At 37.1% G+C, this 23,976-nt stretch overlaps 1 protein-coding gene across 4 annotated transcripts in view; it reads right to left on the minus strand.

The window, feature by feature from the left end:
- HYDIN (HYDIN axonemal central pair apparatus protein) overlaps nucleotides 1–23,976 on the minus strand; it is a 421,455-nt gene that overhangs the window by 318,172 nt on the left and 79,307 nt on the right. For all 4 annotated transcript variants that reach the window (XM_055366388.2, XM_055366390.1, XM_055366389.2 and 1 more), the window contains exons 8-9: nucleotides 9,014–9,215; nucleotides 1,843–2,026 (exon numbers count right to left, since the gene is read on the minus strand). In XM_055366388.2, coding sequence (XP_055222363.2) covers nucleotides 1,843–2,026; nucleotides 9,014–9,215 — 386 coding nt within the window. The remainder of the gene's footprint in view (nucleotides 1–1,842; nucleotides 2,027–9,013; nucleotides 9,216–23,976) is intronic.

Raw genomic sequence — 23,976 nt, forward strand, 5'->3', positions numbered from 1 at the left:
AGCCACCTGCTTGCACGCACCAATCAATAATCCCTTCTTGACCTTTTCCATATCTCTGGGCTTGACCTATTTTCACTTTTGGTCCTCATCTTGATCTAACCCATTATATTTGGAGATCTCTTTGCTCACCTGAGCCCTAGATAGTCCTCTGACATAACAGAAGTCTCAGCCTTGGCACACATCTCCAACCTTCTTTCCCTACGTGAACCCTTGACTTCAAGAAACCAGTCTACTCATAGAGCCTTGGGTGAACCATGCCATGCACATCGACAATTTCATTCTCCAAAAGGCCTGTCCTGTGAGACTCAGGCCCAGGTTCTTCTCTCAAGAAGCCTTCTCCAACTTCTTTGCCTATGAAAATCACCTCAGCCTCTGAACTAGAATACCTTACTGTCTTCTCCAGTGACTCACATAGCCGGCCCCAGAAAATAGTGTCCCAGAGGATGTCTCCAAGAGAAAAGCTCCCTCTTGGAGATTAACAACACACATTAGCCTATTAAAGACTTTCCAAAGTCTTATAACCAAGAAACCTTTCAAACAATATTGACTCTCACGTTTCTCAAACGTACTTAGCCATGGAGCTCCTTTTCCGTGTTATATCCTTTAACAACAATTTAGAAGTGCAGACGGAAGGAAAATGAGCCTGCATAAGTCAATGGCATTTCTCACAAGTGACCTTGTATTCTAAAGTGTCCTCGTGTCCATGTCTCTTCTGTATCTGATTTAAATGGCAACAATTCGGCAGCACTAACAAGCTGCGGGCTTCCTCACCTCCTATTGCTGTTTTTTTTGTTTGTTTTTTGTTTTTTGTTTTTTGAGATGGAGTCTCCTTTGTCGCCCAGGCTGTAGTACAATGGTGCAATCTTGGCTCACTGCAAGCTCCGTCTCCTGGGTTCACGCCATTCTCCTGCCTCAGCCTTCCTATCGCTGTTTTGATCCTCATATCACTCTCTGCCTGGTGGGAGTGAGCTAATACACAGGAAGCCTGTAGCACAGCACCTAGCATACAGTAAATAACAAAGCTGCTATTTCTTTGATTTGGGGGCAGTAGGGAGAAAGAGTGCTTAAGAGTTTAGTCTGTGGAATCAGACAGACCCCATTCTAATTCTGGCACAGCTCTCACTAGAAAGACTACGAGGTCAAGGATCATGTCTGTTTTGTCCATCAACGTCTGGTACACACACAGTGCCTGATACAGGCCATGCAGTCAATGAGTATTCAATGAATGAATGAAAGACAAAGCAGGTCTCAACCCAGGTGATTTTGCCCAACAGAGCATATTTGGCGGTGTACAGAGATAGTTTTGGCTGTCACACTAGCATCTAGTGGGTAAAAGTAAGGATGTTTTGCATGAAACATCCTACAATGTATAGGACAAAGAATGACCCAGCCGCAAATGTCAACAGTGCCAGGGTTGAGAAGTCCTGCTGTACAGTCAGGCCAAACAGGGATGGATTTCTAACCACTGATCCCAGCTGTTAGGCCTTGAGCAAGTCACAAAATTTCTGTCTTAATTTCCTCATCTGTTGAATGGGATTCTAATGGGATCTTGTATTGTACACTTGTAAGCTAATATATATTCAAATGAGAAGAACTGCATAATCCCTAGGAAGTGGTTAACACAGTGACTGGTGCATGGAAATTGTGACCTATATATGTGTCCCATGACATTCTTACCATTACCTTCTATATAATGTCTCACAGTGATGGTGAGTTTCTTCAGGTGGACTCTTCACTCTCTTGCAACTCACTGTCTCAATCCCCAAGTGAGCGCTCTTATCAAAGCAAGCCTGTGCTCCCACTTACATTTCCTGTATGGTCAGCTTTTATTTATATGCTCACCAGGGGCTCCACAGTGAAAACGTTATTGAAGAACAGCTTGCTGTCTCCCTGCACCAGCCTCCTCTGATTCGCAAAGGTTCGGGACAGAACAGAAAGATGTTCTCGGAGTAAAGGATCAGTAATGCACTCTTCAAAAAACTCATCAGTCTCATCCTTCTCCTCTTTGATCAGATCATCACAGGCCCTAAAGAAAACAGGCAATGTGAGATTCATGCGGGTACTCCCATGAAGAACTTTGTAAAGTGCTTCCCTCTAGTACCTACTCCTGGAAATGTCCTCAGCCACCACCCTGGGGTGGTCCCTCCTTGCCCTGAGTCTGTAACCTGCTGCCCTTGCACTCAGTCCTCAAACCTCTCAGAGCCTCTGTTTGCTCATCTTCAACCACCTTCTTTAAGAGATCCTCCCTGGATTCCTTTCCTATTCAATACTCATTGCTTTACTCCTGAGCCCTTATGTATATCTGGACAAATATTTTCTTTCAGGTAATCGTGTTTTCCAGGCTGCTTTTTAAATATTTAACATCTATTCTGCCCCTCACATGGCAAGGACAATTTTGTTCCTTTTAAATTTGCTTAGCTTTAATTCTTTCTTAGCTGTTAGTTACCTGGAGCATAGAACCTGGGGCCGGCAGGGACTAGGTTTGCATACTAATTCTGTGATCTGTTTACTAGCTCTGTGACTTTGGCAGTTCCCTGATTCCTCTAAGCCTCAGTGCCTTCTCCTTCTAGAGACCATAGGAGCTGCTCCATCAGAAAGATATGTTGAGGGTTAAATGTAATAAAGGCTCTAGTGCAGTTCCTGGGACAAAGCTGGCAACTCCATATATACCGGTTTTCTCCCTCTGTCAACCATAGGCAATCACCAAGCTGTCAGCTTACAAAATGCTCAAGCTATGCCTTAAGGCACCTCCTTTTCTCTCTTTTTCTAGCTTTTAATATCCATCGTGATAAGAGAGAACAGCAGCTTTCCCCAATCCTCCACTCATTGCCCCCACCAGAGCTATGTTCACATTTCTCCTGAACTTTGCAGACTGAATTTTATCTCCTCCCAGGACATACGACCACATTCCCATCATTGTACTGGTATTACCAGGGGTGAGAGACAAATTATTTAGCAACATAAGTGCTGAGTGGGAGCCTAGGATCACTGAATTCCTGTCCCAGTTCCAACTCCTGTCAGTATTGTCAAATAACTCTTTTTAAATAACGTATGTGTTCAGGGTACTTTGATCACACACTGCAAAAAGAAGTCAAAGAAATGGGCTCGGTGTGTTCTGGTTCCAAGGAAGAAAGCATCTTGTGCTTGATTTTTATTGCCAGGTAGGAGGCAGTGTCCAAGGTGACTGGCAGCATTCCTTCCACACTGCTGGGCACGGCAGGGCAAATTAAAGACAGCTCAGTTTGCAGAAAGAAAGGAATCCATTTCTTTTTTATTTGATATTTTTGTTATCTGATACTGATCTGGAAAACTTACAGATTATATACCCTTAGAAACCAAAAAATTCCACTTGCAGGAATAAATCCTTAAAAACAATCGTGGATATAAACAAAGACACACCTACAAAGATGTCCATTAAAGTGCTGGAATGATACCAGATCAAGTGGGTAAATTTGATGTAAGATAATGAAGCACTGGTTGAACAAAAATGGGAATCATGAACATTACATTTATTGGGTACCTGTCAAACTTTGCACATGCATCATATAATTTAACACTCATAACTACCAGAAGGGTCATTAGCATTATAAGCATCATTCCCACTATATAGATGATGAAACTGAGGCTTAGAAAGGTTAAGTAACTCGCCCCAGATCACATAGCTGAAAGATAGCCTGGACTTCAGGGTCTTTGGAGGTTTGAATCCCCTGGTGCTAACCAATATGCACACTGCCTCCCAGGAATCCAGGGAACATTAGGGAATAATAAGCAGCCAGTAAAGTGGTATTAAATGGAATATTTAACATCATTTTCAAATGTCTGAAATGTTTTAAGGTGAAAAACAAAATGGCAAAATGTAACATATACAATAATCCCACTTTTGTAATAAAAAAGCAAAAGAAAAATACATACTTATTAGGGAAAAAATACAGACTTAGACATACCAAAATATTGACTGTGGTTTCTCTGGTTGGAAGGATTAGAATGGATTTTTGCCCTCATCTTTGTGCTTAATATTTTCTAAATTTTATTAGTGCACAATGTATTTCTTTTTAAACCAGAAAACAAGTCATTCAAGAAATTATATGTTAATTAATTCTCAGGCTGAGGCACTAAGATTTTGGCCTGGTTGCCTAACATGCCTGCGTTGGCATGAGCCTGTGGATGCCACCCCTGGAAGAGTGCACAGGTGGAATGTGGGGGTGACACAATGTGGTCTGGTCTGCAGAAGGTGGAGACAATGGATTAGATATACACATAGCAACATGAATGGATCTTAAGCACACAACCTCGTGAGAAAAAGGAGAAAATGGAATACAAAATATGACTTCTCTCTGTCTCTCCCCCAAGACAATATACATTTTGAAAGAACAGATTCATATAAAAAGATAGACACATTAACATATTAGAATGGTATCTTTTGGGGAATTAACAGGAGTGGGGTGTGGGGATGTAAGAGAATAAATAAAATGCTTTGTGTGGACTGAGGATGAAGATGATAGTGCTCCATGGACTGAGGAGTATGAGAAATGCAATCCCTGTACCAGAAAACAAAGAGAACAAAACAAATTCCAAAACGCTGGTCTTCTCCCATGCTGTTGAAACTCCAAATCGGTAACAGCCAGTAGAAGGCAAAGGGGGGAGAGAGGGTACTGGATTCTTCCTCTGATGGAGAATTGGAGCCAGGACTGAGAGTCTAAGGAGGAGGTGTATAGCCACAACTTCAGGTGGCCTGGCTCCAACAAGGGCTTCCATAGATCTCAGTCCTAGTGTTTTGCCATCTCGTCCTGCTGATAGTCATGGTTTCTTGCACTCAGAGGTGGTTCTCTTTTACAGATGAGGAGACCTTTCATCAGACAGCATAACAGCAGGCCAGCCCTCTCTTCAGTAAAACCATGGACTTAACCCATTTTACAAATGGTCTAGTAGCTACCAACACCTTTAACAGTCAATGGGGAAGATGTGTGTCTCCAGTGCAGCAGGGTTGAACAAGTAATAGTCCCTCATCTTCAAGTACTCAAGGCCTGTAATCTGCTCCCTTCAGCACCCACAAGAGGTGCCAACTGAATGCTGAGGAGATTAAAAACTAAGAGTCATGGTCTTGAGAGCTAGAGGAAATACTCCCATGTCCACACTTGGCCTGGAACAAATGGAGCCATCCACCTTCAAATGGAAAATGGATCATGTGACTCTAAACAGTTAGCAACTCCGTGATCAACGTTACAAATGAAGAACTAGAGATCCTCTCCCTGTTTGGCAGTACCACGTAAATCTTCAGATTTTTGTATAAACCCTAGGGAAGGAAAGGGGCCTCTAAACATAACTGAGATTAAGTTTATTATGACACAGGTGGTAGGCTCACAGCCCAATTAAAACTGATTTATCTAAGGAAACATGTCATTTCCTCCATCTGCATATTATAGAATAAATCCATGCTGACCACTCTGAGGGGCTCCATTGAGAATTGTAGGAGCTCTTGTACAGAGCAAATCTAGAATTAGAGCTGGCTGCTATTGAGAAAATGGCTGTGACCTTGCTGGGGAAATGGGGAGCAAAAATCCTTAAAGCCCATGCCAAGTCTCTGAATACAGTGAACGTGATAAGAATGAGTATGAAAGAACCTTACAGAATGTTTTAAAATCCCTCAGGACAAGGTTGAGGAAGCAAGGATGGATGAATGCAGCCTCCATTTCTGAAGAGATTAATTTCTCTGCAAGTCTCAGGAAAACATCAAAAGAAAGAAATAAAGGTGATCTTTTAAAGGTCCCTATACATCTGATTATCAAGTTAAAAAAAAAAAATTTTTAAGTACAGAACTTCTTCCTATGGGGAGGAATGTCATTGCCCAAGTGTGTAGCATGGGAACAACCCTCTGTCCCCAAACCTGGACACGTGTCCTAAGGTTTTTAGCAATACTTTGAGGTAGGTGTGGAGGAAGGCCAAACAGTAAACTGCTGGAAACGAATAGGTATTCCTGGGGCTGAAATTCCTCCACTGCAAGAAGAGATATCCAAGTCTTTGCTCATCAAGATACAAGAGGACAAGAAACTTTGATGGCTAGAAGGAGACTTGAGTGTATCTGTTGAAGCTATTAGCATTATTGAAGCGACCTTAGAGCAACTTTCAGCCCCTGGAGATGAATGCCACAGGACATGCTTTAAGCCACGTTAAAATGCTAAAAAAACAGTGGACAGGCTCTTCAGTCTGACCTGAAAGTTTACCAGAAGTTAAATCTTTTAACTATAGAGGTTGCTGAAGGAGGGGGAACAAAGGAAGAAGGTGCACCCCATTATGAGCAAGAGAGTGAGACATCAAGAGAATAACGCCTGATTCAGCTCTGCAGGCCTTGCTGGGGTGCTCAAGAGAGGATTCACCCCATTCGCTAAAGATCTCGCTGCTGCTTTTCAGGGATGGGCGGGTCTCTGCCCATAAGCAAGCTACCAAAGAACATTCTGCTTTCTTGACCCCTGATGTGTGGCCTGGGACACGATCTGAGAATTTGTGACATGGAGGAGGAGGGGCCTACACTCACAGCAAGAGCACCACTGCCCTGTCCAGAAAGCAGGAGTTAAATGTTTAGTAAAGGGCAAACTTGTCTGTACTTGCCTTCCTTTCCAAGAGGTTGGGCATTTCATGACAGTTACTTCAAGGACAAGAATTCACGGCTTATAATAGGAAAGTTGTTTGCTTTCTTATTATTATGCTTGGGCTGTATCAAGGAACAATGGAGAGAAGAGCAAGAAGTGCCACCCTGGTGCAACAAGAGATCAGCATGACTGGTATCCTTTTTCCCTCTTGGCCAAGCTCCTGGCACTCAGGAGAGAGGTGGGAGGAAGAGAAGGGACAGCACGTTGTAGACTCTTTACCGAGATAAAACAATACAGTTTGGAGAAACAGGAGTTCTGGGCCTGTATGTCACACAGAGTGAAAGTGGTGGTATTCTTATTTATCTGAAGCCACTTTTCAAGTCTATTAGTTAAAAGAGGGTCATGATTCTAGATGATAAAATCAGGCTTCCAATCATGGTTATAAAAATGCTATCCTATATTTTTCCCCTTGTTACAAAGAAGTTGCCAGAAGAAATAATAGAAAGAGCAAGGGAGATAGTAAAAGAAAATGATGCAAGAGAAAGGGAAGAATAAAAGACAATATTAAAGAGATAGGGGTGTGAGTATCAGGGGAGGTGAAGTGGGGAAAAAACTAAAATCAATGCCCATCCACTGTGGCTGAATTATATTCTCTATAGTTTAGCATCTCTGATAACCATTGGTTTAAATTTTTTTAGAGTTTAACTGCTGAAATTAACATCCTTACATAGTTTTTGGTATTGGCATGGCATCAATCACATATTATCCATATAGCCAAACACACAGACATGGCTGAAATTAAAGCTGGCTTTCCCTCTTACAATGGGTACTCACTCTCCACAAAGGGTTATGCCCATAGGACAAGAATGATACTGAAACACTACTTTGCTATTTTACTTTCTTTACTTGGATCTCCTTTCCAACTTTCCCTTCAAGCATGTTGGGCCATTTTGATCGCTGGTGAGCACATGTGAGTCGGGGAACCAGGGCAAAGGAAGCAGTACTGGATCCTTTTCCTTGTGCCTTTTAAAACCACAGATATTTCTATGCCATAAAGCCAGAGGAAGATTTTAGGCATAAGTGGTTTTTCTTTCCTCATTTTTTAAAAGATGGCACAGTGGCAATTCAGTGATTAAAGCTCATTGTCTGAATGACAAAGCTTCTGGCCCACTGGGTCCTGTCATTGTCGTGGCTTCTGATTCAATTAGGGACTGCACACTGGGGGGGTTCTTCCTGGTTTCCACGGACCTAAGACTTTTATTTTTATCACATATGAACTTGGTTTTAAACAAAGCTTTGAAGCTTCCCAGGGCTAATCTTTAATGAAAATGGAAAGGCAAATAAAAAAGGCTGAAATAAATTCCAATGAAAGCAGCAAAAGTGTTAATTCAGGGAGGTTGGAAGGAGATAAAAATGAAAATGGAGCTTAAAAGAGGCAAGCATGGATTCAGTAAAAAGAAATCTTCAAAATTTAACAGTGATGAGATTAGCTACAACAGTTTGGTTTTACATTTTATTAATTTTCTCCACTGCCTGAAGTGCCATTTTTAAAACCATAATATTAAAGATACCAATAAGAAATCATTATTAACTTATATAGCTTGCAGGGACTGGAGCAATGCTACTAAAACCAAGAATATAAAAGCCATTATATCTAAGCCCTTCTTTTTCCTCAATCTTCATATTTTCTACAAGTATCTTTTCACTGAAAAAAATTCCACATTGATGCCAATCCAAAATAGATTATTTTTAGGAACTCTTTATAAAAGCTGAACAACCTGGCCGGGCATGGTGGCTCACACTTGTAATCCCAACACTTTGGGAGGGTGAGGCAGGCAGATCATGAGGTCAAGGAGCTTGAGACCAGCCTGGCCAACATATTGAAACCCCATGTCTCTACTAAAAGTACAAAAAATTAGCCGGGCGTGGTGGTGGGTGCCTGTAATCCTAGCTACTCAGGAGGCTGAGGCAGGAGAATTGCTTGAACCCAGGAGGCAGAGGTTGTAGTGAGCTGAGATCGCGCCACTGCACACCAGCCCTGGCGACAGTACGAGACTCCATCTCAAAAAAAAAAACCTGATCAACCTAGTCAGGGTTATGAAAAGTAATAGAGACAGGTAGACTTGTTTTGAAAGAATAGTGAAGAATGATAGGTTTTGTCTTCAAAATCTAGGCATTCCATTACTGCTAAACTATAACCAGGTTACATCAACTCAGGATGGACATTCTGTTCCACATAGGTCAGCTCAGATCATTCAAATGAGCAGCTTCAAAAGAGGATCTTACACCAGAACCAAGTTAGAAAAATGTGACATTGGTTGAGTTGGCTAAAAATGCAGTACAAAATTCACTGATTTTTCATAATAACTGAGTTTTACATTCCCCCCCCTCCAAATTACTGCATATAGGTGATTTTTGTTACAGACCTATATTTTTCTCTGTCCTCTTCTTGCTGGGTAGCAAATACCTTCCACAGGAAATGGGCAATGATATTACTGCGATTGTGAATGGTTATAGTTCGCTGATTGGCCAGAGATATGTAGGTTTTCTCGATGGTCAAGGAATTCTTATCCAGCCTTATATTCATGTCTATGGCAGCTCCATAGAGAGATACAAACACCTTTTCACCTAGGAATTAACAAAGTACAAACACACTTCAAGATTTATTCTAAAATTACACACCTAGGCTATCTTTTTTTCAAGCTGAAGTTAGGCAAAATAGCATAAGCATCAGGATCTCATTCTTTCCAATGTACCCCCATCAGTTCAGAGATGAGAAATGATCAGAAAACAAATATTATGCTTGGTGCAGTTATAGAAAAATCAAGCTATCTTGCCTGGTCATTGTAAGAAATATATAAAATATGTATTGTTGTTGTGGGCACTCCAAAACTTTTTCTTTTTTGTAAATAGCTTTCAATCCTACAGCCTGACCAGGAGGGCAATCGAGTTATAGAATTTTACTCTATGCCTCATCTTTAGCTCATGCATGAGCTTGATTTGTCATTCTTAGAAATGCTTGTACCAACTATACTTAAGAAGAGCTGCTCGATATGAGAGAATTTAAGTCCATTTGAGAACAGTGATCAGGAGGGAAAATTCAGTAACTTCAAAAATAGAAAACTGACCACTTAAAAGAAACCACATCCCTAAACAGCAATTAAAACAAAACAAAACAAAAGAAACACACACACACATACACACACACACACACACACCCCTGACATGTCTGGATAGTGGCCACATAAAAAGAAAACAAAAATAGACAAAAATTGTATTAAAAATTTAAAAATTTTAAATATTAGGAATATCTTTATTCAGTATAGCAATTTAAGCCCCTGACTTTATTCAGGATGCACCAATTACCTTGATTCTTAGTATATAAGTGAGTTTTCAAGAAGACACAAACCTATAAACTATATTTGATTTGATCTCTGCAATGTCACAGCAGGTGCATTACTCTGACATCATATAGAAAAAATAAATATTGAAATACCATGAATGTTTTGTTGATTTATGTTGCTAAAGTTTTAAAGCATCATTACTTGCATCTTATTTTTTAGCAAACGTTTCTGCTCCATTCACTGTTGTATGAACCAGTCATTCAGGAAATCAACAACCCTTTATACATTTTAAATGTTCTTTAGGCTCAATAACTTTGGATGCAGAAAAAACTTTCCCCAAAGAAAGAAAAAGTAAGCATCTAGGCATTTGACTTTAAAATTTTTATTTCAAAAACTTATATAGAGAGTCGAAATTTCAAGTACTATAAGAGCAAATACAATGAAACTAAAAAGTATATTTCTCCCCTTCACCTAACTCCAGGTCTGATTTTTAGAGGTAAGAACTGTCAATATTTTCATGCACATCCTTTCCAAAAAAAAGGTATGCACTCTTGTCAACTTTTAAACTTTCTTTGAGTGAAATGTAACAATCTGATAAGTGAAAACTCATTGTTACTTTAATTGGAATATCCTTAATTATGGATGGTGTTGAACACCTTTTCATAAATTAATTGGCTTAAACCAAAGAGAAAACCCCTCCTCCAAATAAGTTAATACTCAAAGAACTATGCCTTCTGCTGGTTGTGGTGGCTCATGCATGTAATCCCAGCACTTCGGGAGGCTGAGGCAGGCAGATCACCCGAGGTCGGGAGTTCAAGACCAGCCTCATCCACATGGAGAAACCCCATCTCTACTAAAAAATACAAAATTAGCTGGGCATGGTGGCACATGCCTGTCGTCCCAGCTACTCAGGCGGCTGAGGCAGGAGAATCACTTGAACCCAGGAGGCGGAGGTTGTGGTGAGCCAAGATCGTCCCATTGCACTCTACCCTGGGCAACAAGAGCAAAACTCTGTCTCAAAAAAAGAAAAAAAAAAAAAAAAAAAAAAAAGAACTATGCCTTCAAGATGAGGGTGAACTGGAAGTAGATTAGCCTTAGTGCAGAGTTGAATATCATGCTGGAATTGCCTATGTCTTGCAAATAACTTCAAACCTTGAATTTGATAATTATTGACTGGTTAGACACTTGGTGAAAGAAACTCAGTTTTTTTGGGGGGGAAAGGTACTTGCATCCAAAGTTTCAAAATTTTCAACATTGTTTAAAAAGCACATAACCAAAACATAATGATGCAATGCAAGGAAATAAAACTCCATGTGTTGGAACCAGCAGGTACAAGAAAAATGGAAATAGGCCCACAAAAATATCAGACACTAGGAATCATCAGATAGAAACTATGAACTAATTATACATACTATGTTTAAAGAAACAAATGGATTGCTGAAGCCATATGTAGGAAACAGAAAATCAATAAGATGTTTAAAAAATTTGAAAAAAGCCACACTCTAGGACTTACAGAAATAAAATAGTCTAAATTAGAAAAAACTCAAAATAAATATTTAATAAAATAATTTTATTATTTTTCATGACAAATTAGTGAAATGGGAGGTAGTTCAGAAAACACAAAAGGCAATATGAAGAAATAAAAATATATGAAAAATACAGTGGATAAGATACAAGGAAGATAAAGTTAGAAGGTCTAAAAGTATCGAATTGGAAACTCTCAGAAGGAGAGGAAAGAGATAATGAAGCAAAGACAGTATTTCAAAAGATGATGGCTAAGAGTTTTGTTTGGAATTAAAGACATCAGTTCACAGTTCAAAAGGCCAGTGAAAGTCAAATTGGATAAATTTTTTAAAAATCAGACCTAAATATATTGCAGTGAAACTGAAGAAAACCAAAGACAAAGAAAAAATCTGGAAAGCAGCCTGAGGAAAAAAACATTATTTTTAAAGGTTCCACACTTGGAATTACACCTAACTTTTGAACTGAAACAATGGAAACTAAAAAATAATGGAATGATATCTTCAATATGACGAAGGTGAAAACAATGCCATTCAAGAGTTCTACACAAAATTTTTCCAGCTTTTTTTTGTCTGCAAATATCTTTCGTCTTCACTTTTAAAGAATACTTTAAAAGTGGTATAAATTTGCATTGTTTTCTTTCAGTGCTTCAACAATGCCATTTGACTGTCTTCCAGCTTCCATAATTTCAGCAGAAAATTTTGCCATCAGTATTCTTAGTGTTCCTGTTAAGGTAATGTATCTTTTTTCTCTGGGTACTTTTATAATGTGCTCTTTGCTTTAGATTTCAGCCATTTAACCACAATATGCCTAAGTTTGGTTTTCTTTGTACTTGTACCACCACAGGCTTGCTCAGTGTTTATAAACCTCTGGATTAAGGTCATGTATCATTTCTGGAAAATTCTCAGCCATTATTGCTTAAAATATTTTCTACTCCATTCTTCCTCCTCCACTTTTGAGACTCCAGTTACATGTATGTTGACCTTCTGACTGTGTCCCACTTGGCTGTTCTATTTCTTCCCCATTCTTTTCTATTTCTCTCTGTGCTTCCGTTTGGGTATTTTCTATTGACCTGTCTTCAGGTTCACTAATCCTATCTTTTGCAGTATCCATTTTACTGCTAAAGTCATACCATTAGTTCTTAATTTCCAACACTGTATTTTTCAGTATAACATTGTTATTAAAATCTGATAAAGATATAACAATGATATAGGCCAATCTATAGGCCAATTGCACTTCTGAATAACAATGTAAAATTTCTGAATAAAAATAGCTAATCATTATATATCAGCACATTAAAGGAATGATACTTCATAACCAAGTGGAATTTATTCCAGAAATGCAATAATGTCCCACTACTAGAAATCTGTTTATGTAGCAATAGATCTAAGGAAAAAAATGGTATGATCCTCACTGATGCTGAAAAAGAATTTGACAAAACTCAAAACACATTTTAAAAACATCTATAAAATAGAAATTGATAGAATTAAAATATAGTAAAGTCTCGGTAATTAAAATATTAATAGCATGGTAGCAGTGCATGAAGAGACAGATCAGTGGAATAGAATGAAGTCAAAACAGACCCAAATGCACACTGGAATTTAGTATATTATAAAGGCAGTATCTCAAATCATTGGTATAAAGACATATTTGTAAAAAAAAAAAAAAAAGTATTGTTAGGACAACTTCATAGCCATATGAAAAAACATACCTCATATCTTATATCAGAATAAATGTCAAGTGAGTCAAATATTTAAATGTTAAATATGAAGCCATATATATAAAACAATATAAATGAGAATTTCTTCATAACTTTAGAGAGGGAAAAGTTTTCTATGACTCAAAATCCAGATCCCTCTAAAATGAAAAAGAAACTCATTCAAAAGAAATAAATACATGACCCATCCAAAAACTTGACTGTAAAAGGGATACAGGACCTCTAAGAAACATGTACAGCTGCAAGATAGCACTAGTAATAAAATAAATATAAAATATCATTTCATGACCATCAAATTAACAAACAAAAATCAAACAGTTTTATAATATCGTTTTAGCAATATATTGGCAAGAATATGGAAAAAAAATTTTTGTATACTTCTGATGAAAGTATAAATTGCCACAACTTGACAAGCCAATTTAGTATCCAGTAAAGCTCAGGATAATTTTGCCCTACACCCCAGCAATTGCACTTGTAGGTATTTATCCTAAAGGAAAATCTCACACAGCTGCCCAAGAAGACACTGTAAGAAGCTGCTCAATGCAACACTGTTTTTAGAAGCAAAGAAGTAAATATTCAATTTTCACATACTGGAATGTGGCGCATTCATTAAAATGAATCAGAGTAATGTGTATCTATGTGTTTAAATATTTAAAACAACATTGAATGAAAAAAGCAAGTTGGAGAATTGTATGTACAGTATGATACCATTTATGTGAACTTTAAAACTGCTCAAGACAATACTATATATTGTTTATGGATAAGTAAATATGTAGGAATAGCATTAAAATGCACCCAGTAAAGCTCCTCTGAGGAGCAAGATATGGGAATTAGATCAGAAAAGGGTAACAAAGTGGCTTCAGGTCTGTAATCAGTTTGATTATCCAAAAAAAATAAAACCTCTAGAAAGAAATGTGTACGGCAAAAGGTTGAGATGTGTTACATATAACAGGTGTTGATTATATTATTCTCTGTGTTTTTGTGGTTATCTGAAATATGTCATTGTTTAAAAAAATAATCAAAGGGAATAAAAGATCCAAGGGCTTATTTCACGCAACCTAGGGGTCAGAGAGACTAATGTCATTAATTTGAGCTGCTCACTGCAAAAGTCTTCCTTCCCAGAAATATAGCAAAAGCTATTTTTTTCAAGAACTATCCAATATTGATTTTTTTCACCACTATCTTCCAAAACTCATCAGCTCCACAAAGTGAAGGAAGCAATAACTCTTCTCTTATCCCCAAAGCTGTTGAAGTATTTGGTTTTTATAATACCTACTTTTATAGAGACAACCTGAAAAAGGTTCCCCAACCCTTAGCTACTTTGAAGACTAACAGGATGGAAGTGGTGTCATGTCTCCAGGAATGGATGGGGAAGCTGTTCCTCAACATTAGCATTCTTTGTGTCCTTGGAGGACCTGTTCCCACACTGGTGCCTTTTTGGTTTCCAGAGTTGCATGCTGCAATCATTGTAGATAGGCTTAGGAACAATCTTTTACTACATCCCAGTACAGACATATTTTGTGGAAGGTCTCACTATCTCTTGCCAGGTTTGCTACCATCAATCAAGTAAAAACAAATATGAACAAAACTAATTTTACAAAAACGAATGTGAAGGTAACTATATATATAATACGCTTCATACTATGGTTTCAGTACTCTCAGACAACAGAGGACACTAAGTTAAATTTATGGGTGGAGCCACAGATTTTCCACGGAACTAACAAGTTGATGGAAAGTTTTTCATCACTTGGTGACAACAGGGTCAAATTCACTACGGTAGTGCATTGCTGAACTGAACTTCTTTGGAAGTGCTCTTTGTTCAGGAAACTTAAGCAACTTGATGGCTCACCTGGCATGTCAGTGGCAATGCCAAAACCGGTATTCTCAGTCTGCACAGAAGGCAGCGTGAAATGCAGAAAGTGTACTGGCCTCAGGGGGTCCCAAAGACCTGGGTTCAAATTCCAGCTTTACTGAGCTGTAAAATCATTTAACGTCTCTGGGCTTCAGTTTACTTATCACTAAAATGAAGGGAGTTAAAGAAACGTCCCTTTAAATACTAACACCTGCTAATTTGCAAGTCTTCACTTGCTATGAACTTATGGAAACCTTATCTCACTTCCCTAAACATTTAAAGCCCTGACAATCAGAGTGTCTTAACTTCTGCTACTCCCTATTCTAAGCTATGGAATAAGAAACAAAGAAAAGAAAACAAGGTCAAGTAATGTTTCCATTGCTTCTAAAGCCATGTTAAAACATTTACTTCTTTTACAATACCTCTGTTTGGCTAGATTTTCTAGTTATAACAGCACACATTTATAATTAATAATAATCCCACCATTGAAACAAAGTTGATGCGGGTAAGTCTGCATAGATATTAATAGATTCAGATAGATATTATTTAGCAGTTTCAACTGCAAAGCAGCAACATTACAGTCAATTACTGACTATATTATATTTTGGTATGCCTCTATTGGCCTTTATGAGGAAAAAAAGAAAAATTCTTTATGGTTTTAGAAAGCTTACTAGAGTAAAATATGTAAATTACTATAAAGCTGCCGTGTGAAGCACTAATATTATGACTGTGTGTATATTTAATAATAACACACCATCACACCTTTGGGGAAAAAGGTTACTTGCCAACTGCTGACTCCTAAAGTATCTCCTCTTCAGTAAGAGACATAATACTTTAAAAAACGCTGAATACATGCATCAACTCTATTTCCTGAGTATGCCAATGGTTAATGTCACTTCTAAGGTGAGAAGAGTAACCTCATCAGGCACTGAAGAAGAAACCCCCTACACTACTATTTCTGGTACTCATTCTAGTAACCAAAGTTTCAATACAAATATCTTTTTTCTTTTTCTTTTTTTTTATTTTGTTCAAATGTCTTTTTTGAAATGCTGTTCTGAATAGTAATATCTCCTTGAACCCTGTGATTATATTAATTTCTCAAGACTCAGTTGAAAAGTGCAAAACTTCAGCAATTAACCATTTGTTTGTCTCTTCAGAGGCAAATGATACTTCCAGTTATTTGTTTGGTTTTGGATTTGGTTTTGGTTTGGTTTTGTTGTTATCAATGTAGCCTCGAGTAATTGTATTTTTAATCTCTTCTGGAGGGATGAGTTTATAAAAGGTATCACCTTGCATCAGTTCTTTCTCAATTTTAGACTATAATAAAAAAGATAATTAAATCATTTCTCAGGTAAAATCAACTGCTTAAACAAACTTGATTTTACTATACGCAGGCACCCACAGGGAGAAAGAGGAAAAGAGAAAGGAGGGGAGAATTCTGGTTCAAAAAACATTAATGGGTAAAATATTAGATATTGCTGAAACTTTTTTATGCTCAACCTCCTTAATTGCTAGAGCACTGGTTCAAACTCTGGTTGTCAGAAAAAGCAAAGAAATCTCCTAACTTCATTTAATCAAGAATATATTCAGCGGAGGGCCAGAAACGGAAGGAACAAATGCCACTGTTAGGAACGTGATTGAGTACTTCCTGCTGAGGAGTGTCAATGCTGCTCCTTCTGGAACATTGTTTTAGGAATTATAAAGAAAAGACTCATCAACAGCCCATGTTAAATTTCCTTCCCCAAATAAATTCATATTTCAAACAGCTGCAGAAAGTTCAATCGGATGCTTATTTAATGAAATGAAAAGCCAATGATCATGGCTGCTTGGAAAAGCTTCATGATTAATTGTGTTTAGGCAGTTATTAGCATTTTTCACTAATGGAAGGTTATGGATTCTGGTCATTAACAACCCACAATAAAGACTGAAAGCATATTCTTAGCAGCAGTTCATTTCATGTAAGGAAAAATGCTATAAGACAGTTTACCTCTGCAATCTTCAGAATATGACTTTATTCATTCACCAAAGGTGACATCAGAACCTCAGGGGGTAGAAACCAACTTTTCTATGAATGATTAATTTTTTTTTTTTTTTTTTTGAGATGGAGTCTAGCTCTGTCGCCAGGCTGGAGTGTAGTGGCACGATCTTGCCTCACGGTAACCTCCGACTCCCTGGTTCAAGAAATTCTCTTGCTTCAGCCTCCCAAGTAGCTGGGATTACAGGCACACGCCATCACACCCAGCTAATTTTTGTATTTTTAGTAGAGATGGGGTTTCACCATGTTGGCCAGGATGGTCTCGATCTTCTGACCTTGTGATCTGCCTGCCTTGGCCTCCCGATTACAGGCGTGAGTCACCACCCCTGGCTGAATGATTAAATTTTAATACACAAATATTTATTGTGGTTCAACCTATCTTTCCTTTAGCACAGCAGTATATATGTAAGTATGGGTGTCATTCCAAATGCCTACATAAAAGTAAAATTGAGATCCAGGGAGGCTGGCAAAATGCAGCCGCATTTCAAAGGCAGCACATCAAGAGAGCACAAATGCACACAGAGTTATATGGGAGATGAGACGATCTGCTATAGTGAAAGAACACTGCCCAGGAGGTAAGAGGCTGAGTCTGGCTTCTAACTGGGCTTCTATTTGGGCTTCTGATTAGTTCTGTGACCTTGGGTGAGCCACTTAATTTCTTAGGGCTTTAGTTTCTCTATCTGTAAAATCTAAGGGTTAGATGAGGTTATCACTGAAGTCGTCACTCAAGTTTTGATTCTATTGAGCTATAAGCACTCTAAATCAGCTGAACTCAAAACTCAACAAATAGCGTTTTTTGAAATTATACCCCAACATATGTAGAGTTGTTTATTTATAAATTATACCCATATGTTAGATTGCTCATGTGTCAAATGTATTAAAAATACCCCCAAATGTTTAAAAGAATGAGATAAAGATGAAATAAACAATTATTTTAAAGATAATGTATTTACTATTTTTACCAACAATTATTTTAATAAGAGTAAAAGGGTTGACTATGCCTCATTCTTTTTCAAACTCCTGATTTAAAATCTTGTGATACAGTGACCCAAATCTAATTCTAAGGCCACATTTATTCTGACACTTCGTTTCAGCAACTAACATAAGCAAAATCAACAAGGATATAAGACATAAGATGTATGCAAAATCAACAAAAATATGGAGATCCAGACAGAAAAAAAATGTATCACTGACCATATTTATTAGCAGGCATATGTTTCTTCAGTTTCATCCACTATCAGTACCAGTAACACAATGGTTTTGGCTGAAATTCAGCTAATAATTTTACCATAATGGGAACAATTACTTAATAGTCAAACAGGAGGTTCAAATATATCTATAATTGCATTTAACATAAAATGACTGAATAGTACAATTAAAAGACAAAGATTTTCAGACCAGATTTAATAATCAGCCTCATTGGTGATACTTCCAAATGTCATACTTTAAATGTGAGGAAGGTTGAAAGTGAAAGGATAAACAGATTGTACTATGTCCACACTAATCAAAAGAAAGCTTCTATGTTGTATAAATATCAGATCGAGTAGACTTTAGTGTCATAAATCTTACTAAAGATTGAGACATTTTATAATAAAATGGTTAATTCAACAGGAAGTTATAATAATCCTACATGTGTATACGTCAAGTATCATGGCCTCGAAATATATAAAATGAAAATTGTTAGCACCAAAAAAGAGGAACACCTAAGTTGTAGTTGTGGATTTTAATGACATCTTCCAATAACTGATAAAACAAGGAGATAAAACGTTAGTAAAGATATAGATTGAATGGCATCATTATTAACAAATTTGACCTAATTGACATTTATGGAAGGTGTACCCTTTTGAAGTGTACAGGGAACATTTACCAAAATGGAACATATTTTGGGTCATAATGTAAGTCTCAACTAATTTCAAGGCCTGAAATCGTATAGAACTTGCTTTCTGTCACTGGTAGGATTCAACAAGAAATCAATAACAAAAAGAGACCTAGAAAATTCCCTAATGTTTGAATATTAATCAACGCATTGCTAAATAGCCCATGTGTCAAAAAAGAAATAAAAATGTAAATTCTAAAATATTTTCAATCAAGTGTTAAAAACAAAATATGTAAAATCATATGGGCTGAAGATTGAGTCAATTTTAGAGGAAAATGTATTGTCTTAAATGCATGTATTATAAAAGAAGAAAGGCTGAACATCAATATTCTGAGCATCCCTGTTAAGATCTAGAAAAATCATAACAAATCAAACCTAAAGAAAGTAGAAGGCCTGAAAAAATGAAGTGGAGAAATCAATGAAATTGAGAAGTGAACAATAAAAATAATCAACTAAGAGTTGGTTCTTTGAATAAACTAAAAAAAAAAACTGATAAACCCCTAACAATATAGATCAAGAAAAAAAAAAGAGGAGGATACAAATTACCAATAAGAAAAGAGGAGATATCACCAAGGATCCTATAGCAAACAATGATTAAGAAGGGTTCTGAACAACTTTATGCCAAAATTTTAAGATTTTAGATTAAATGGAAAAGTTTATTGAAAAAGTTTAACAGAATCAATCATTAAAAAGCTGCCCCCCTTTTAAAAAGTGAGGTTAAACAAACGGCTTAAAGAATAAAATTTTCAATTATTTAAGGAAGAAATAACATGACTCTTTAAAACAATTTCTCTAGAGAATTAAAAAGAGAGAACAATTCCCAACTTGTTTTATGAGATCAATTTGTTTTGTTCTGACAAGGGCATTACATGAACAGAAAATTACAGGCCAATCTTTCTCATTAATTTGGATGCCAAATTCTTGAACAAAATATTAGCAAATATAATCCAATGATGTATTAAAATGATAATATATAAACTTGAGTTTATCCCAGAACACAGCAGGAATCTAGCATTTCAAAATCAACCATCGCATTAGAAGAATAAAGGTGAAATAATGTACAATCATGTCAACAAATGCAGAGTATTTGATAAAATTAAACATCTATTCAAGATTAAAAGTCTTAGAAACCTAGAGATAGAAGGAAATTTTTTTAACCTGATAGAGTCTCCACTAAAAACCTATAGCAAACATCATACTAAATGATGAAATACTGAGCACTTCTCTTCTGAGACTGAGAACAAGAGAAAGATATTTGCTGTCATTACTTCCAGTGCACAGCATACTAATGTCTAGCCTATGGAAGAAAGAATAAGAAATGAAGAGCATAAGGACTGAACAAAATAAAAACTATTATTATCTGCAGATGACCTGTTTGTGTATATACAAAATCCAAAATCATCTACAGATAAGTCAGAAGTAAATTTAGCAAAGTCTGCAGATAAAAGCTCAATATACAAAACTTAACTGTAGTTTAATAAAGCCACATAAATTTAGAAAATAAGCTTGGGAAAAAATACCACACTAGCTATAAAATTAAAATAGATAAACTGTACTTCATCAAAATTAAATTGCTCTGCTAATAAAGACATTAAGAAAATTAATTTCTCACTGTGAGAAAATATTCACAATAATTATTTCTGAAAGACTTCTATAAAGAATATATATATATATTTCTTTTTCTTTTTTAAGATGGAGTCTCACTCTGTCACCCAGGCTGGAGTGCAATGGCTTGGTCTCAGCTCACTGCAACCTCTGCCTCCCGGGTTCAAGCTATTCTCCCGCCTCAGCTTCCTGATTAGCTGGGACTACAGGTGCATGCCACCACACCCGGCTAATTTTTGTAGTTTTAGTAGAGATGGGATTTCACTATGTTGGCCAGGCTGGTCTTGAACTCCTGACCTCGTGATCCATTCACCTTGGCCTCCCAAAGTGCTGGGATTACAGGCCACCATGCCCGGCCAAGAATATATTTTTTAAAACTACAAGTCAACAACAAAATGATAAACTACCCCATAAAGAATGGGCAAAAGACTTAAACATGTACTTCAGAAAAAAAGACATCAAAATGGGCAAAAGCACATGAAAAGACACTCAACATCATTCATTATTAGAAAAATGCAAATTAAAACCAAAATAAGGTACCACTTTATACCGAGTAGAATGGCTAAAATTAAAAGACTGACATGACCAAGAGTTGATGAGAATGTGGAGTTTCACACCTTCATTGCTGGTGGGAATATAAATAAAATGGTTCAACCACTTTAGAAAACCATTTGGAAGTTTCTTACAAAGTTAAGCATATGATGACTATATCACTCAGCAATTCTACTTTTAAATATTTACCCAAGAGAAATAAAAACATATGTATATCTGCACACACACACATACACGCACACACACACGATGTGTACAAGAATGGTTATTTTACTTTTTATTTTTTATTTTTGGAGATGGAGTCTCGCTCTGTTGCCCAGGCTGGAGTGCAGTAGTGCGCTCTCTGCTCACTATAACCTCCGTCTCCCGGGTTCAAGCAATTCTCCTGCCTCAGCCTCCTGAGTAGCTGGGACCACAGGCACATGCCGCCATGCCTGCCTAATTTTTTTGTATTTTAGTACAGACATGGTTTCACCATGTTGCCCAGGCTGGTCTCAAACTCCTGAGCTCAGGCAATTCGCCTGCCTTGGCCTCCCAAAGAATGGTTACTAAAGCTTTACTCATAATAGCCCAAAACTTCAAAAATCCAAATTTACATTCATAGGGGAATGAATAAGTTATATGTAACCATACAGTAGAATACTTCTTAGCAATAAAAAGGGAGTTACTGCCATACACAAGGACATGGATAAATCTCAAAAACATTATGTTGAGGGAAAGAAACAAGACACAGAAGAGTAGATACTGTATGAGTGCATTTATTTGAAGTCCAAGAAGAAGGAAAATTAATATAGGGTGATAGAAATCAGAGCCTCTAGGTGGAGGATGGAGGGGTTGCCTGGGAATCAGCATGAGGCAGTGGCTGTTCTGTCTCTTGAATTGGGCAGTGGGTACATAGGTAGATATACTTGTCAAAACTTATCAAACTGTATATGCTCTGTGCATTTTATATTTAAATTATACCTCAATAAAAATACAATAAAAAACCACTTATACTAACATCAAAAACCACTGAATGCTTACAAATTAATAATTAAAGAACAAGTGAAGAAAGGACTTGAATAGGAATAGATCTAATGAAAATATTCAAGGCTTCTACATAGAAAACTACTGCTGAGAAAAAGTAAAGAAAACCAAATACATGGAAGGATAAACTATGTTTATAACACGATGGAGAGACAGGACTATAAAGTAGTAGGAAAGAAGGAACTAGTCTATAAATAATAATGAACAATGTGAGAAAGGCATACACTGGAGTCACTTTCAGGCAGCCAATGAAACTAGGGACTTCATCAAAATACTTGAGAAAATATTTTTATTTGTTTTATTTATTTATTAATTTATTTTTAGAGACAGACTCTCGCTCTGTTGCCCAGGCTGGAGTATAGTGGCAGGATCACCACAGCCTTGACTCCCAGGCTCAAGCAATCCTCCCACCTCATCTTCCCAAGCAGCTGGGACCACAGGCATGCACCACCACACCCAGCTAATTCGTGTTTATTTTTGTAAAGACGAAGTCTGGCTGTGTTGCCCAGGCTGGTCTCAAACTCCTGGGCTCAAGCAATGCTCCTGCTGTAGCCTCTTAAAATGTTGGAATTACAGGTGTGAGCCACCACGGTCGGCTGAGAAAGTATTTTTACAAATACTTTTAAATTGATCACTAACCTGATAGGACAATAAGGACATCAATGTGAAGACAAGCATACCAAGAAATAGTCTAGTGCCAAGGCTAGCCTTTGCCCTAATGGCTTTTGTGAACCTTCGGATTTCTGCTTTAAAGATTGCATTATGTGCCGAGGACAGCAGATAAAGTTCAGGGCCTGCCCAGAGTTGGAATTTCAAATCCAAAAATCACAAAACACAAAAAGACATAAGATACCCTGGTTGAAAACCAGCAGAAACAATAAACAGCAAACTAAATAAGTAGACTTAATTTGAATTATCAGATACAAAATATAAAAAACCACATTTAATATATTTAAGAAATCAAAGGGAAACTTGAAAAATAAAAGAGGGGAGAGCAGTCAGATTTGATAAGAACTAAATAAAACTTCCAGAAATAAAAACAATAATAATAATTAAAAAGTTAAAACTCAGCAGGTGAGACTTCACTGAAGAGGGGATTATTGAATGGAATAATGAATAAAAAGAAAGTATCCAGATCAGTCTACAGAGGAAAAGAAATGGAAAATATAGAGGTAAAAATGAATGAATAACAGTGCAATAATAGATTAAGTATTGGAATAATAGAGTATTCCATATTCCAGAACAAGACGGAAAACAGCAAATAATGCATATGGGGAAACAATGACACACGGCCTCTACATCACACATACACAAAAATTAAATAAAAGATGAGGCATTAACCTAAAGACAGGAGCCAAAACTATAACCCTTCCAGAAGTAAACATGGGAGATTATATTCATGATCTTGCAGAAGGCAAAGATTTCCTAGCACAGAGGCAAAAAGTGTTAATCTTGTAAGAAAAGAAAACTGATAACATGGATTTTGTCAAAATTCAAACTCGCTGCTTATTAAGAAATATCAAGGAAATGAAAAGGCAAGCTACAGACTTGGAGAAAATATTAATAATACGTATATCTGACAAATGACTAGTATTTAGAATACTGAGTAATAAAAGGTACTTACAAATTAATAACAAAAGAATAAGCAAAGCAAGGTCTTGAACAGACACTTAAAAAGATAAATGAATGGCCAGTAAGCACCTGAGAAGGCACGCAACATCATTAATCATTAGGGACATGAAAATTAAAACCACTGATAGACATCACTTTACACCACTAGTATGTCTAAAATTGACAAAACAGCACTACATGTTGGTGAGGATGTGAAGCAACTAGAACTCTCATGCCTTGCTGGTGGGAA

Source organism: Gorilla gorilla, chromosome 18 (genome assembly GCF_029281585.2).
Source record: "Gorilla gorilla gorilla isolate KB3781 chromosome 18, NHGRI_mGorGor1-v2.1_pri, whole genome shotgun sequence".
Lineage (NCBI taxonomy): Eukaryota > Metazoa > Chordata > Mammalia > Primates > Hominidae > Gorilla > Gorilla gorilla.